This window comes from Poromitra crassiceps, assembly GCF_964638095.1.
Source record: "Poromitra crassiceps genome assembly, contig: HAP1_SCAFFOLD_492, whole genome shotgun sequence".
In the NCBI taxonomy this organism is placed as follows: Eukaryota; Metazoa; Chordata; class Actinopteri; order Beryciformes; family Melamphaidae; genus Poromitra; species Poromitra crassiceps.
Window position 1 is genome coordinate 37,408 of NW_028151916.1, and position 16,594 is coordinate 54,001.

General features: G+C 44.9%; 1 protein-coding gene across 3 annotated transcripts in view; it reads left to right on the forward strand.

Annotated features, from left to right (window-relative positions):
• Window positions 1-16,594, forward strand: part of LOC310771273 (H(+)/Cl(-) exchange transporter 5-like) — a 40,871-nt gene that overhangs the window by 12,787 nt on the left and 11,490 nt on the right. For all 3 annotated transcript variants that reach the window (XM_083663923.1, XM_083663924.1, XM_083663922.1), the window contains exon 3: window positions 9,476-9,647. In XM_083663923.1, coding sequence (XP_083520049.1) covers window positions 9,476-9,647 — 172 coding nt within the window. The remainder of the gene's footprint in view (window positions 1-9,475; window positions 9,648-16,594) is intronic.

Below are 16,594 nucleotides of genomic sequence, written 5' to 3' on the forward strand. Positions count from 1 at the left end.
TTATTGATCCCAGAAATGTGGGTTGTTGTTCTTATACCCTCTGGTGTTCATTCCAGGTAGTTCAGGATAGAACTTTGTCCAGATGAAGACAAACCATGTGTGTAACCTGCTGGTTTCTTACCTTTAAATGCCTACTGGCTATTCAAGTTGAATTGAATAAACAGAAACCTGTTCACAAGGATTTACTTCGTCATTATTTATGTTGCACACACATATTTTGAATGGCTTCGACAGACTTCAAATGACCCATTTTAATCTAGATTAATCTAGATTAATGACCAGGATTAATCTAGATTAAAAAAATTAATCTATTCCCATCTCTAATATATATATATATATATATATATATATATATATATATATATATATATATATATATATATATGTTTATTTTTTTAATTTTGCCTGTATTTCATAGGATAGTGTGTGCTGGACAGCGACAGGAAAGCAGGGAGAGATAGAGAGGACATGCAGGTCAGATTATCACGGTTATCATTCAACCGGTTATGGTTCCATCCCTGATCTCATGGACATCAAAGTGAATCTAATGTACTGTTAGAAAGTAGGGCTGTGGCGATTCACTTATCTCCCGATTCGATACTATCACGATTCTTGGGTGCCGATTCAATTTATATTGCGATTCTTAAGTATTGCGATTCTACGATTATTGCGATTCGATATTACGATTTATTGCGATTTTTGTTTCTTTTTTTCTTTTCTTTTTTCAGTTTGTTTGATTTTTTACACTAGATTAGAACATGGGAAAAGTTGAATCATACACTAAAGACTTATATATCATGAGTAGGGCTGGGCGATATAGTTAAAAACAGGGGCGGACTGGGATCATAATTCAGGCCGGGCATTAGATACCAAGCAGGCCAGGCCGATATGGGCCGACGCGTGTGAAATTTGGGCCGTTTGAAGCCCAATTTGGGCTGTTTGAAGCCAGATTTGGGCCGTTTGAAGTCCAATTTTACAATGAGATGCACCCACTTTAACCCTGAAGTGTAATTATTACTTCAGACTAACTAATAAAGTAATAAAACCACTAGTAAACCAGTAGGCGGCGCCTGGCCTGCTGTTCAGTGAGTGGCCTGACTGCAAGCACCACATTTTTTTTTTTTTTTTTTTTTGTGATTATCGATTCTGGAATAAAAGATCGATCCAAAAAATCGTGACATTAAAAATCGCGATACTTAGGTGAATCGATTTTTTCCCCCACCCCTATTAGAAAGGCACATTCCTTCTTTATCCAATTTCCTCTGACTCTTTTATTACCCAATAAATAGCGTTGAAAACCTGGGCTGGGCAGAGTCATGGCAGTCAGTCATGTCAGTCTGTGTCTGCTCTGCATGTTCCCAAGAAGCTCGTCAAGCCTCACCAGGGTCACACAGCTGGTTCCCATGGCAACCAGACGTCAGCGGGTCAAAGTTCAAACCCTCACTGTCTCCTCCTGGCAGGAACTATGACGGGGACTGTGCGTGTGTGTGTGTGTGTGTGTGTGTGTTTGTGTTTCCAGAGTTTCCCGTAAGGGCTTAGGACACACACACACACACACACACACACACACACACACAGGTACGTCTGCGGCTACCACCTTAGCAGCAGTTCACCTGTAAATAAATGTATGCTAGCTAGTTAAGTGGGGAAAGGAGCAGGTGTCCACCTTCATATTCACGTCGGGAAAAGTTGGATAGTTGTTTCCAATGTTTTTCATTTCTGAGACCCGTGTGCTCTTTGGAGAAAGTGTGTGTGTGTGTGTGTGTTTGTGTGTGTGTGTGTGTGTGTGTTTGTGTTTCCGGAGTTTCCCGTAAGGGCTTAGGACAGTACACTGAGATCTCTTCAAGTTCTGTGGAAATGTAAGATTATAGCAATACTGTAGCAAGGTTGTACCCTAGTTGAACTTTCAGCTGCTAGCCCTAGTGACAATTTCAGCTAACAGGGTGTAAATTACATATTTTCAAGTCAACTTGGCATCACAGGGCTTGTGGAGACTTGCATTATGCCAGGTGAGCAGTATGGAAGCACTTTATGTATTCTTTCTGTTGTTTTGTATGTTTTTGCTCTTGGCCCCCATCACACTCAGCAGACAGCTCTCTGTGCCTGCCGCAGCTGGAGTGCAGTTCTCCTATCTCGGTGGGCGATGCGTCCAGAGTGCTTTACCCAGTGCACTGACTGTATGAGAGTACCTCATAGGACCCCACTTCAAACAAACTGAACTATCCCTTTAAGCTTTCTCAAAGTACACCAAATTCATGCATTTTACTTTAAAATGTTTTACAAAAAATCGCGCGGGGGGGCATGCCCCGATATATCGGTTATCGGCCAATATCGGCCGATAATATCGGTGGACCGATATATCGGTTGGGCTCTAATTGCAGCCATACCCCCAACCTGTCTTGTGTAGCTGCATTGGATTCTGGTGTCTCTCCTGCTGCTGTGGGCGGAGAAACTGCTCTCTCTCCTGCTACTGTGGGCGGAGAAACTGCTCTCTCTCCTGCTACTGTGGGCGGAGAAACTGCTCTCTCTCCTGCTGCTGTGGGCGGAGAAACTGCTCTCTCTCCTGCTGCTGTGGGTGGAGAAACTGCTCTCTCTCCTGCTACTGTGGGCGGAGAAACTGCTCTCTCTCCTGCTACTGTGGGCGGAGAAACTGCTCTCTCTCCTGCTACTGTGGGTGGAGAAACTGCTCTCTCTCCTGCTACTGTGGGTGGAGAAACTGCTCTCTCTCCTGCTGCTGTGGGCGGAGAAACTGCTCTCTCTCCTGCTACTGTGGGTGGAGAAACTGCTCTCTCTCCTGCTGCTGTGGGTGGAGAAACTGCTCTCTCTCCTGCTACTGTGGGCGGAGAAACTGCTCTCTCTCCTGCTACTGTGGGTGGAGAAACTGCTCTCTCTCCTGCTGCTGTGGGCGGAGAAACTGCTCTCTCTCCTGCTACTGTGGGTGGAGAAACTGCTCTCTCTCCTGCTGCTGTGGGTGGAGAAACTGCTCTCTCTCCTGCTGCTGTGGGTGGAGAAACTGCTCTCTCTCCTGCTACTGTGGGTGGAGAAACTGCTCTCTCTCCTGCTGCTGTGGGCGGAGAAACTGCTCTCTCTCCTGCTACTGTGGGTGGAGAAACTGGTGTCTATCCTGCTCCTGTGGGTGGAGCAACTGGTGTCTCTCCTGCTCCTGTGGGTGGAGAAACCGCTCTCTCTCCTCTTCTACGATGGATGTCTTGTTGAAGTTGTTGAATGTTGTGTTTAAAACCAGTCTAACTAGACAGCTCAGGTATGTAAACCTCCTGTCTGTCACAAAGCACAGCCTGTGGCCATACTGAGCTTTTTGTCTTTTGTGTCTCAGAGCCATCACCTGAGACACAATGTGTGATATTAAGGATGGGTAATATTATCAGTCCATACACAGTAGTCAGATATATACTGTATAAAACAATGAGTGGTGATTCTGTGTTCTGTTAAAAATCAAGAAGCCCTGGCTGAATGGAGACGAATAGTTATGTTCTGCTTGTATGTGAATATTATTCTGTTACACTATTCTGCAGTCTTGTCTCTTATTTTACTGCAAAGGCCTGTAACAAAGACTAAGCTGAACTGAGCTGGCGTATTGTCTTAGTGGCTGAAAGATGATATGAAATGTTTTGTGTTATATCCGCGTGCCAACCGCCTTTCTCTCAGCTGTTTACATGTTAGATCCCAATCTGTTCACTTTCTCAGTCTGCTCTCTGTGTTCAGTGGATCTCTGATTGGCCTCTCTCACACAGGAAGTCAGTCTGCTCTCTGTGTTCAGTGGATCTCTGTTTGGCCTCTCTCACACAGGAAGTCAGTCTGCTCTCTGTGTTCAGAGGATCTCTGATTGATCTCTCACACAGGAAGTCAGTCTGCTCTCTGTGTTCAGTGGATCTCTGTTTGATCTCTCACACAGGAAGTCAGTCTGCTCTCTGTGTTCAGAGGATCTCTGATTGATCTCTCACACAGGAAGTCAGTCTGCTCTCTGTGTTCAGAGGATCTGTGTTTGGCCTCTCACACAGGAAGTCAGTCTGCTCTCTGTGTTCAGTGGATCTCTGTTTGATCTCTCACACAGGAAGTCAGTCTGCTCTCTGTGTTCAGAGGATCTCTGATTGATCTCTCACACAGGAAGTCAGTCTGCTCTCTGTGTTCAGTGGATCTCTGTTTGATCTCTCACACAGGAAGTCAGTCTGCTCTCTGTGTTCAGTGGATCTCTGTTTGATCTCTCACACAGGAAGTCAGTCTGCTCTCTGTGTTCAGAGGATCTCTGTTTGGCCTCTCACACAGGAAGTCAGTCTGCTCTCTGTGTTCAGTGGATCTCTGTTTGATCTCTCTCACACAGGAAGTCAGTCTGCTCTCTGTGTTCAGTGGATCTCTGTTTGGCCTCTCACACAGGAAGTCAGTCTGCTCTCTGTGTTCAGTGGATCTCTGTTTGATCTCTCACACAGGAAGTCAGTCTGCTCTCTGTGTTCAGAGGATCTCTGTTTGGCCTCTCACACAGGAAGTCAGTCTGCTCTCTGTGTTCAGAGGATCTCTGTTTGATCTCTCACACAGGAAGTCAGTCTGCTCTCTGTGTTCAGTGGATCTCTGATTGGCCTCTCACACAGGAAGTCAGTCTGCTCTCTGTGTTCAGTGGATCTCTGATTGGCCTCTCACACAGGAAGTCAGTCTGCTCTCTGTGTTCAGAGGATCTCTGATTGGCCTCTCACACAGGAAGCCACCATTCATTCACACATTCTTATCTTCCTAAAGCCCAGATGAAAGACTGTTGTTTGAGTCCCACGGTGGCTCCGCCCGCTCGTTTCGCTCAGGACTCTTATTGTGTTTTGCACAAAGCTTGAATCAGAAGCGGCTTCGCTTCCTGCATCACTTCCTGTTCCAGACGAGAGCTGTATTTTGATTGGTTGCTGATGTGTTTTATACTCGCTGGTCGCAGCTCAGCCTCTTGCCACGCACACAAGCCCTTTTGTTTCGGGCCGCATGAGAAACATAAATCTGAAGTAAATTTATTTTTTAGCTTTTAGTGTTTTCTTCTGCCTCTATGAGGTCACAATACAATACACATTATTCTCTACTGCTTCTCTGATTGGCTGATCATTCCCTATCTCTCTGTTTTGGTCAGAAACAATAGTCAGCAATAATACTGTAGTTGCTAGTGGCAGCACTTTCCTTTCTCAAGATGTGTGTGTGTGTGTGTGTGTGTGTGTGTGTGTGTGTGTGTGTGCGTGCGCGTGCGTGCGTGCGTGTGTGTGTGCTGAGAGAAGAAGAGAACATCCACTTTGCTTTACCTCACATTTCACATATGATTCTTTCTTTCCCAAGTGAGATATCTGGGGAGAAAGCATTAGCAACAATCATAGATGTTGAAAAATGATAGATTGAACCCTGGCTGAGTGTCTATATCTCCCACTGTGTGAATGTCTGTTTGACGTTATTGAACCATAAACTTCCCCACCCCAGTCAGAGAGAAATATACCATCCCACTGCTGGCCTGACAATAGTGTGTTTCCCACTGGATTGAGGTTATCTGGCGGCTAAGAGGTGGATACGCTTAGCTAGCTAAAACCATAGCAACAGAAAACGGTGTGTGCGAGGCTGAAGAAGCAGCTCTGTTGAAATGCGTCCTCAGAGGGCCTGTCTCATGTTGTTGTCTGTCAAAACACGTGTATGTGTGGGGAGACGCTGCACCAGTTGGAAAAACGGTTCCTTCTATTTTTCTATCATTCTTTCATTATATGCAGACATGTGCACAGTATGTTCAGAGCCAATGGGCTTATAAAAACATCTCACAAACACAAACAAATGAAATCAAGATGACTAGGGCTGCAGCAAATTATTATTTTAATTACCGATTATCAATTTATCCATTGTTTATTTTTTATTTTTTAGTTGATTAATTGTGATGAAATGACAAGAGAAATAAAATTACCGTAAATTCCGGACTATAAGGCGCACCGGTGTATAAGCCGCACCTTCAAAGTTGACTATTTTTTTCTTATATAAGCCGCACCGGACTATAAGCCGCGGGTGTTTTAACACCTTAAGTGCCATAGCCGAAATAATTCGTCTTACATAATCCAACGCTTAAGTGCCAGAGCCGAGTTTACTCGTCTTACATAAAATTTTTTTTTTTTTTGACGGTGGTACATCAATCAACAACTTTTACATCTTCGAGATCACTATTGGAGCAAGATAATGTGTATAATCTATTTTACCGACCCACTAAGTGTTGACAGTGCTCCCCCAGACGACCGAAATCAAAGAAAAAAACTGCCGCGGGACCAAGCCGTTCAAGGAAATGCCGTGGCGATTTTACAGTAATCCTTCCAAGACTTGTCTTGCCTGAGAGCGGCCGCGCACCGGCAGCAGCACACAGAGAGCGGAGAGCGATTTGCAAAATAGATCATAGGTGAAACACACTTTGAAACACCTCAGAAAGGCCAGAATCAACATCTGCCCATCGCCCACGCATTCCCCGGCCCATCTTGACTCGCACAAGGAGCGTCTGCACGCAGGCAAGCAGGCAGGCAGGCACACAGGCAGGCAGCAGCAAAAGCGCTTCTGACACGCCCGCTGTACAGCCAGGAGGAAGGAGGAGAAGACACACGGAGGGAGGAGTTTGAATGAGAGGGGTGTTTCCTGTTGTTATGGAGGAAATTACTGTTCAAAACTATTGTTTAGAATGTCTGACGGTCTTACTGATGCCAAAAATGAATGGTTAAAGTGACTGTTTCACAAAAAGCCATTTATCTCTGAATAAATTTCCAGACGCTGAAACCATGCTGTACTCAACGGCTAATATCTACATAACTACTAACTCTGCAAACTAACTCTTTTAGACAGAGAAAGCACACATTCTATTAGTTATTTTTAGATGATTGGTGTTCATGAATTTTTAACAGAAAAGAATCCTCGGCTGTTTCTAAAATGAGCCAGAATCGTCAAAAACACCCCTGGCACAACTTACCTACAGGAATGAAAACATGGCTGGCATTCAATGTGTTAATGGTTTTTTTTTTTTTTTTTTACAGTGCACACAGTGTCCGCGATGTGGTGAAAAGAGGGCAAGAGAGGAAATTAAAACAGAAGTGGATTTATAGTTAGAAAGAGTGCTAAAGAAGAGAGAATTCCGTTTTTTATTTTTTTATTTTAGTTACTCACAGTACTATTGACCAGTCCAACTCAAAAGATATTCGGCAGTTTCACTTTGAGCTCTTGTTCCGCCGCTGTCCATCAATGGTTATGACGAGTCTCGCTGGGTACAGTACGCCAAAGCGATATCCATTGACTTTAACCTTTTCGATGATGCTGTTGTATGTTGCGCGTTTCTGTTGCACCAACGCGGAGAGGTCCTGCCGGACGAAAAAGCGCCTACCCTCCCAGGTGAGGGGCTTCTTCCCCGCAGCCTGGAGGATGAGTTGACGGTCGGGCCAGCGGAGTAGGCAGATGAAGATGGCCCTCGGTGGCAGGCCGGGGTCTGGACGTGGCCGAGGCGCCCGGTGTGCCCTGTCCACCTCTGGTGGTTTCTCGCCTTCCTTCAGGTCCAGGATGTAACACAGGATTTTGCCACGAAAGCGTCCATGTCACCAATCTCAGCTCCCTCTTTTACATTGATCAGGCGAATGTTATTTCTTTTACTCCTGCTGATTAAGTCATCAACCTGCGTGTGCAGGGTTTCGATTTGTTTTTGCATTTTATCCACTTTCGGACTCACTGTGTTGTTTTTGTCCTCCAGTGCGCTGATGCGCTTTTCCGCATTAGAAACTCTGTTCACGCCACGGTTGCCTTATTTTCTTTAGTGATTGAGTGGATGGACTTCTGCACGTTTTCAAACTTGTTTTCAAGCTGCTCAAACCTCTGAGCGATGTCGGACTTAATCGATAGTGTTTCACGGAGTAAAAGTTTAGCCCAAGCCGTGTATCTCCAGCCTCCAGCAGGTGAGTCATTTCCTCATTCATGGCGGTGATTGCTTCGTCTTTTTCTTTCTGCTTACCTGTGTTGTGTTATGTTATGTTATGTTATGTTGTTAAAAGAGGGCAAGAGAGGAAATTAAAACAGAAGTGGATTTATAGTTAGAAAGAGTGCTAAAAAAGAGAGATTTTTTTTTTTTTTTTTTTTTTGAAAAAATCCATAGATAAGCCGCACCGTTATATAAGCCGCAGGGGCCAAAAAAGGCCAAAAAACGGGAAAAAAGCCGCGGCTTATAGTCCGGAATTTACGGTAAGTGTGCTAGCCGGAGGGTAGGGTTGTCACATACTAGAATTTCTAACTTTGATACGATACCCTCAAAAATATTGATACTCGATGCCATTTTTGATACCATGAGGTGAGGAAATGACAACACATCAAGAGACAAAAAATAAAGGAAGACAGATAGAACATGCACGCTTCTCCATAATAGGCCTGATAAAACTCATGAACAACTTTCACCTAAGTTACACAGCAGATTAGCCCTGCTTTAGTCATCAGCCTATCAGAACACAGCAGAGTAGCCCTGCTCTAGTCATCAGCCTATCAGAACACTTTGAGCTTGTTTGACGCAACAATAGAGAGCCGCAGTAACGAGTCCGGAAATCATCGATGCTAACAGCCCTGGTTCTTCACAGTTTTCGCCTATGGGAGTTTTGAATGGTTTTTTGGCGCGATGCTTCTAATAATCTCTCTGGGCAACGCTGGCTTAATCAAACGCGAACCAGTGTTTAGTAATATCATCTTCACTCACACAGGAGGACCACTTTTATGAGTTTTGAAGCTTTTACTTGCCGTTAAAAGGACGGCTAGCTAGCAAACGGCTAAATGAGACTACACTGTTGAGTCGATGGGGATATATACGTCAATAACGTCACCACTTCAAAGGGCGAACACGGAAATTCTCTTTCCCTCACCTGGTTCAGCCCCGTTCAGCCCGGGGTAATCAGTGCACACATCAACAACAGTCCAGGTTGAGTGCTGACGTGACGTGGAAGCCTATGCGACAGTGTGTAGTTCTGGATTAGCTTAGCTCGAGCATTTTACTTCTAGGGCTCGCATTTACGCTACAAAACTCATGAAAGTGGTCCTCATGTGTGAAGATTATCCGACGGAACTCTGGTTCGCGTTTGATTAATCTTGCGTTGCCCAGAGACCTTATTTGAAGCATCGCGGCAAAAACCCATTCAAAAATCCCATAGACAGAAACAGTGTAGAACCAGGAAGTTCGGGACTTCCGCATTCTGCCTACAAAAATACGTCATCCCTGCGGCTCTTTATGAGAGAGAGGGAAAAATCAGTAGTATGTTTAATTTTTCATTAAGTATCAATAATTATAATATCGATACTATTACTATTGATACCTGTTGCAAATGAGTATTGTATCCGTTAAAAAAAAAATCATATTGATACTTATTGATAATTTTGACAACCCTATGGGAGCGTTTTTTGTTTTTGTGTGTGAGCTTGTTATTGTGGGTTTAATGTGTCTCCTCTCTCTCTCTGCCAGGATCTTATGAAGAGTACGGCGGCAGCGGCAGACCGGCCGGTATGAACGGTACCGGGCCCGCTAAGCTGGTGGACCCGCTGGAGGACCCGGTGCCCGAGTGGGCACCTACGAAGACTTCAACACCATCGACTGGGTCCGAGAGAAGAGCAAGGACCGAGACAGACACAGAGAGGTGAGCAGGGAGGCCTCCTGTGTTTGGGCCAAGATGGGCAGCGCTATTAAAAGTTTGGCTAAGTCATAATTATTTAGCACAAATCACCGTTTACCTTGCCGTCACACCTATAATCAAGCCTTCTCGGGTACGAAAGCTATAATCAGCACGGCCGTGTAGATCTGAAAATGCAGATTAAAATGCTTTTTGTACACAAGGAAATTGCAGGTATTACTCTACTCTAGCAAACTCCAATTTGTGGACACCATTTGGCAAACAACCCGCATTTAACTGGTGATGAAAGATATTGACAAAAAAAGAATCTAATGGCGATTATTAGACAGGTTATTGCAACTGCATTATTTCATGGATCAAAGATTACCTGCAGCTGTAAAATACCTCCCTCTCTCACTCACTCACTCACTCACTCACTCACTCACTCACTCACTGACTCTCTCTCTCACTCTCTCTCACTCACTCACTCACTGACTCTCACTCTCTCTCTCTCACTCACTCACTCACTCACTCACTGACTCTCTCTCTCTCCCTCTCTCTCTCTCACTCTCTCTCACTCACTCACTCACTGACTCTCTATCTCTCACTCTCTCTCACTCACTCTCTCTCACTCACTCACTCACTCACTCACTGACTCTCTCTCTCTCCCTCTCTCTCACTCTCACTCACTCACTCACTCACTGACTCTCTATCTCTCACTCTCTCTCTCTCACTCACTCTCTCTCACTCACTCACTCACTCACTGACTCTCTCTCCCTCTCTCTCTCACTCTCTCTCACTCACTCACTCACTCACTGACTCTCGCTCACTCACTCACTCTCTCTCACTCACTCACTCACTCACTCACTCACTGACTCTCTCTCTCTCTCTCTCTCACTCTCTCTCACTCACTCACTCACTGACTCTCACTCTCTCTCACTCACTCACTCACTGACTCTCTCTCTCTCTCTCCCTCTCTCTCTCTCACTCTCTCTCACTCACTCACTCACTGACTCTCTATCTCTCACTCTCTCTCTCTCACTCACTCTCTCTCACTCACTCACTCACTCACTGACTCTCTATCTCTCACTCTCTCTCTCACTCACTCTCTCTCACTCACTCACTCTCTCACTCACTCACTCACTCACTGACTCTCTCTCTCTCCCTCTCTCTCTCTCACTCTCTCTCACTCACTCACTCACTCACTGACTCTCTCTCTCTCTCTCTCACTCGCTCACTGACTCACTCTCTGTCTCTCAAGAAATGAATTGCAGCCTCAGCGATTTGGAAATTGCATAATTGTATATTGTGATTTTGAAATGGTTCAGCTCTTCTTCATTTGTGACTGTTATTTATGCACTGTGGGCAGCTGCACTGCAGTTTGGGTTTCAGTGCCTTGGTGCATGCTGCCTTGACGGTAGTAGTTAGAGGTGCTCCGATCGATCGGCACTTGATCGGAATCGGCCGATTTGGCAGTGTTGGAATGAAACCTCATTGCGTCCGGTTGACTTAAACCAATTGCTCAGAGGAGGGAGGCCACAGGTGCGGGCTGTGACATAGAGCTGAAAGAGGAGCATTGTTTGCTTCACCGCAACCAAGCAAGGAGAATCTCCTAAGCCGTTTTCCCACATGCGTACCGGAAAATTACCTGTAAGTCAATATCGGACATTTCCCTTCACACCTCTCCTCTGGCATGTGGGAATCTATCAGCGAAATTGCCTGTATGTGGGGGGGGGGGGGGGGGTGGGGGCGGCACTGCAGAGCGGGTGGGAGTGACGTGTCGGCAAAAACTCCGATGGTGAAATAAGTTTGCTTGTTTATCCGTTCACACTGCATCGCGTTGAAGCACTTTTTACAGACTGCTTCATTTTGATGTGTCCGGGCTTGCCCTTGGCTGCACGTAAGCAAAATACTTCCACTTTCGCTTCATGCATTTGCTTAGTCCCTGTCGGGCTGTGACTTAAGGAGGAGGACGGACTGTGGCCAGAGAGCGATCAGAGAGGAGAGGGGAAAATCAGCACAGCACACCCACACATGAAGCTGACATAGGCTACTGCTCTTATTATCACAGATCATTTCGCCAGTTTGCTTAATGTGCGCGGAATGATTAGATATGCCCGCTGGAACATTACGCAACGTGTGTACACCTCGCCCATGAGAGTGTCGCGGAAAATTACTGCACCCGTTTCTCACTAGTATCCGCTAAAGTGCATACCGCTCTTCTGACAGGCTAGAAAGTGGTGAAATCTCCGCGACGGACGGGGTCGCGCTTATACCGGCACGGTGCTTTCTCACATGCAGGCATTAGACCACGTACCGGTCATTTTGCGGTACAAAGCGCATGTGGGAAAAGGGCTCTAGATTAAGAGCAAACCCAGTGACTAGGGATGTCCCGATCACCTTTTTTTGCCCCCGAGTCCGAGTCCGAGTCATATGATTTTGAGTATCTGCCGATACCGAGTCCCGATCCGATATTTCTACAATGCATTGCAGAAATAGTTGGGACAACAAGTTGAGACAACTTGGATGCTTTTCCCCCCTTTTCTTCTAAGTGTTTAAGTGTTTTTATTTTAACCAACCAATATGACATCTTTGTACGGCTCTTTTATCACAACCACAACTCAGTTAGTGCAGCATTGGTTTTAAACCAAGTAAACAAAATAAAATATCTTTACAGCTTATCAATGGTGCAGCACAAAATAACAAAATAAAAAATATGACACAGACTGTTTTTTTCACTACAAACTCGCCATGTTGAAATCTAGCAATTTGAGGTGAAAGGTTGTATGGTGAAAACACATAACACATACAGTAAAATGGAGTCGTTTTAGAATCAGTAAATGGGTATATTTTGTAAGATAAAAACTGACTCTGAGAGAGAAATTACCTAGGCTATCTCTGGACACGGCTGGTAGTATTCATTTGCATGCTGCCTAATTTCATTTCACTGGCTAATGTCTGCTATTGTTTCGAGTTTCGGCCATTGAGCCACATCAATAGAATCAGGCATGGAGGTTCTCCACTGTCTGCAGCCAGGTACTCTTCTTGAGCATGCTTGCTAAATGGGGGCGGGGTGCAGCGGTGCAGCTCTGTTTACAAGTTAGACAACATGGAGACACTGAGGACAGTCTGTGTGGATTTAAAATGTTTGAAACTTTATCTGTGAGACGAGTGCAGTCCGGCCACTTCTGACACCATGGAGGAACGACAGATTTTATTCACAAGACCGACGGAATGCCGACAACAAAAAGATGTTCGTTATGGGAACTTTACTGATGGCAGTGCACTTCTGGCTTTTCTTCCTAGTCCGACTCCTAGGTGAGTTTAATCATGATCCCTAACTAACGTTACGTCTTGTTTCTGTTTTAGCCACTGTGCGACCATCTAGTTATGGTTGGACATGTGTTTTTGTATGTTTTATCGCGTTCTGATCAGTTCTGATGTGTGGCTATTCGAACACTAAACAAAGAGTATGGAAGGAAAGAAGTGACAATAGCAAGAGAACCGCGGCCATTTTGGCGCCGCAAACAACAGGACAATAGCACAGAGAGGTTTGTTGCGCCCCAAAATGGCCAATCTCTTGTGCGCTGTTGCAACGGATTAGTTCGCTTCTTATCAATGCTCACTCGTCACTCCCCACTACTAAAGTTAAAACTGCGTATGTTGCTGCGTGCAAGAGGGCTCGTGTTTACGATGAATATGACAAATTGCAATGATAAAATAAATGACAGATTGTTTATTTGGATGACTGCTGTTCCTGCTGTTGCACTCACTGGCATCCACACCATTAAAACTGATTTTCAGACTAGAGCAACCGTCATCTAAACACTTTTTTGTATATATCTTGATCAGAGTGAGGTCATGATCAGTGTACGCATAAACCGCATTACACGCCAACATTTCTGACCATTGGCTACGCTTGCATGCACACACTAACACAGCTAATGCTAGCTGATTGAGACCGGATCTGCCCCAAATACATTCGGTTTGTCCATTTGATTTCATCTAAGCCTGAATTCACTCAAGTTGTGACATTGGAAGTTTACCTGGGTATGTTATATATATATATATATATATATATATATATATATATATATATATATATATATATATACATATACATATATACAGGTACTTTATTTATTTCATGTGTGCGTGCCAGTTTATAAACAGTAAGGGGGCTGTTGAAACTATACAATTCTGTATTTTCATGTTCTAAACCCTCTTCTGTATCCAGCTGGAAGGTTTGTATTATGGTTAAAATAGTGAAATGCCAGAGAGTTCACTTTGCTGTGCTTTTGGCAAACTATTTTTCAGTGACCTTAAAGGATCAGCTCACGCTAAAATCCAAAATATACTGTATATATTTCCTCTCACCTGTAGTGCTATTTATCCATCTACTGTATATCGTTTTGTGTTAGTTGCCTGAGTTTTGGAGATATCGGCCGCAGAATTTCTGCCTTCTCTCCAATACAATGGAACTGTAACAACATCTCCCTGGAGCAGGGATGCCATCCGTTGTCTAGGGGACATCTACCGTAAATTCCGGACTATAAGACGCACCGGTCTATAAGCCGCACCTTCAAAGGTGACTATTTTTTTCTTCTATAAGCCGCACCGGTCTATAAGCCGCGGGTGTTTTGATGTTTAATTACCATATGAAAGGGTTCGTGCACAGAGAGGAATGTCGGGAAAGAGATCGCTGTTTGGGGAAGCTCCCATTTATTAACATTTCAACAAAACAAAAGTCAGGTCACTACTCCCCAGACAAAATCACACATTGTGGTATTTTTTGTTTTTTTTACAGTGCACACAGTGTCCGCGGTGTGGTGAAAAGAGGGCAAGAGAGGAAATTAAAACAGAAGTGGATTTATAGTTAGAAAGAGTGCTAAAGAAGAGAGAATTCCGTTTTTTATTTTTTTATTTTAGTTACTCACAGTACTATTGACCAGTCCAACTCAAAAGATATTCGGCAGTTTCACTTTGAGCTCTTGTTCCGCCGCTGTCCATCAATGGTTATGACGAGTCTCGCTGGGTACAGTACGCCAAAGCGATATCCATTGACTTTAACCTTTTCGATTATGCTGTTGTATGTTGCGCGTTTCTGTTGCACCAACGCGGAGAGGTCCTGCCGGACGAAAAAGCGCGTACCCTCCCAGGTGAGGGGCTTCTTCCCCGCAGCCTGGAGGATGAGTTGACGGTCGGGCCAGCGGAGTAGGCAGATGAAGATGGCCCTCGGTGGCAGGCCGGGGTCTGGACGTGGCCGAGGCGCCCGGTGTGCCCTGTCCACCTCTGGTGGTTTCTCGCCTTCCTTCAGGTCCAGGATGTAACACAGGATTTTGCCACGAAAGCGTCCATGTCACCAATCTCAGCTCCCTCTTTTACATTGATCAGGCGAATGTTATTTCTTTTACTCCTGCTGATTAAGTCATCAACCTGCGTGTGCAGGGTTTCGATTTGTCTTTGCATTTTATCCACTTTCGGACTCACTGTGTTGTTTTTGTCCTCCAGTGCGCTGATGCGCTTTTCCGCATTAGAAACTCTGTTCGCTTATTTTCTTTAGTGAGTGAGTGGATGGACTTCTGCACGTTTTCAAACTTGTTTTCAAGCTGCTCAAACCTCTGAGCGATGTCGGACTTAATCGATAGTGTTTCACGGAGTAAAAGTTTAGCCCAAGCCGTGTATCTCCAGCCTCCAGCAGGTGAGTCATTTCCTCATTCATGGCGGTGATTGCTTCGTCTTTTTCTTTCTGCTTACCTGTGTTGTGTTATGTTATGTTATGTTATGTTGTTAAAAGAGGGCAAGAGAGGAAATTAAAACAGAAGTGGATTTATAGTTAGAAAGAGTGCTAAAAAAGACAGATTTTTTTTTTTTTTTTGAAAAAATCCATAGATAAGCCGCACCGTTATATAAGCCGGAGGGGCCAAAAAAGCCCAAAAAACGGGAAAAAAGCCGCGGCTTATAGTCCGGAATTTACGGTAATTCTCATTTTCAAATCAAGGTGTGTTTTTTCTGCAATGTAGGCTATAGTTGAAAATCAACATGGCATTCTGAGGAGAGAAGAGTGTGTGCAGGCACGAGTGGAGTGACATCCATGCCGTGTGTAAATGGATCCAAGCAAGGATTTCCTGCACTGCATGGAGATGTGGAGACTGTCTGCGCTCAGGCGTACGTCACACACACACACACACACACACACACACACACTGATCTAGGCTACATCACACTCCATTGTATTGTGTTATTCTTCTATTTATAGCCTGTAAAATTCATGCTTGAGTTGTTTTGATTCTCACTGTTTTTGGGGCCGGTGTGCAGCATGCACAGCAGGGCCCTTACATTCCACTCAGTCGCCGCATTTGAGCACGGATCCAGGGCGAGGTAATGTCTTTCCACTTTCCAGTCCGGTAGGTGGCGGTAATGCACCTCTGGCTAATATTGTCTCTAGCTCATTACAAGGAGGACGCTGCAGCATTAAAGTTGAGAGCCTGTGTCCCAGTTCACTTGAACGCAACACATCGTTGCCTTGAACCAATGGTGACTGGTGAAAAGTGAAAAAAGCTCTCTCTGACTCTGTCTGCTTCATGTGTGGGCGTGCCGACTTTCCCCCGTTCCCTCTCTGCTCGCTCTATGGCCAGTCCTTCAGTCCTCCACAGCAGCCCGACACACAGGACAGACACAGCGAAAATGGCAGCGGCTTCTTCTGAGTCTTGCAAGCCGCCCAACGCTTGTAGAAAAAGCAGATGCACGAAGCGAAATATGGAAATATTTTGTATACGTTGCCGACAGCGAAGGCAAGCCCGTGGACACATCGAAACCAGTGTGTAAAAGGTGCTTCAACGCGACCAAAGCGAAAGGCTCAAACACATCGAACCTGGCTAAACATCTTGCCGACAGGCACCCCGACCTGTTCAAAGACATAATAAGCCTACATTTCAATAGCCTACATTTATGTGTGAAAATAATATATATTA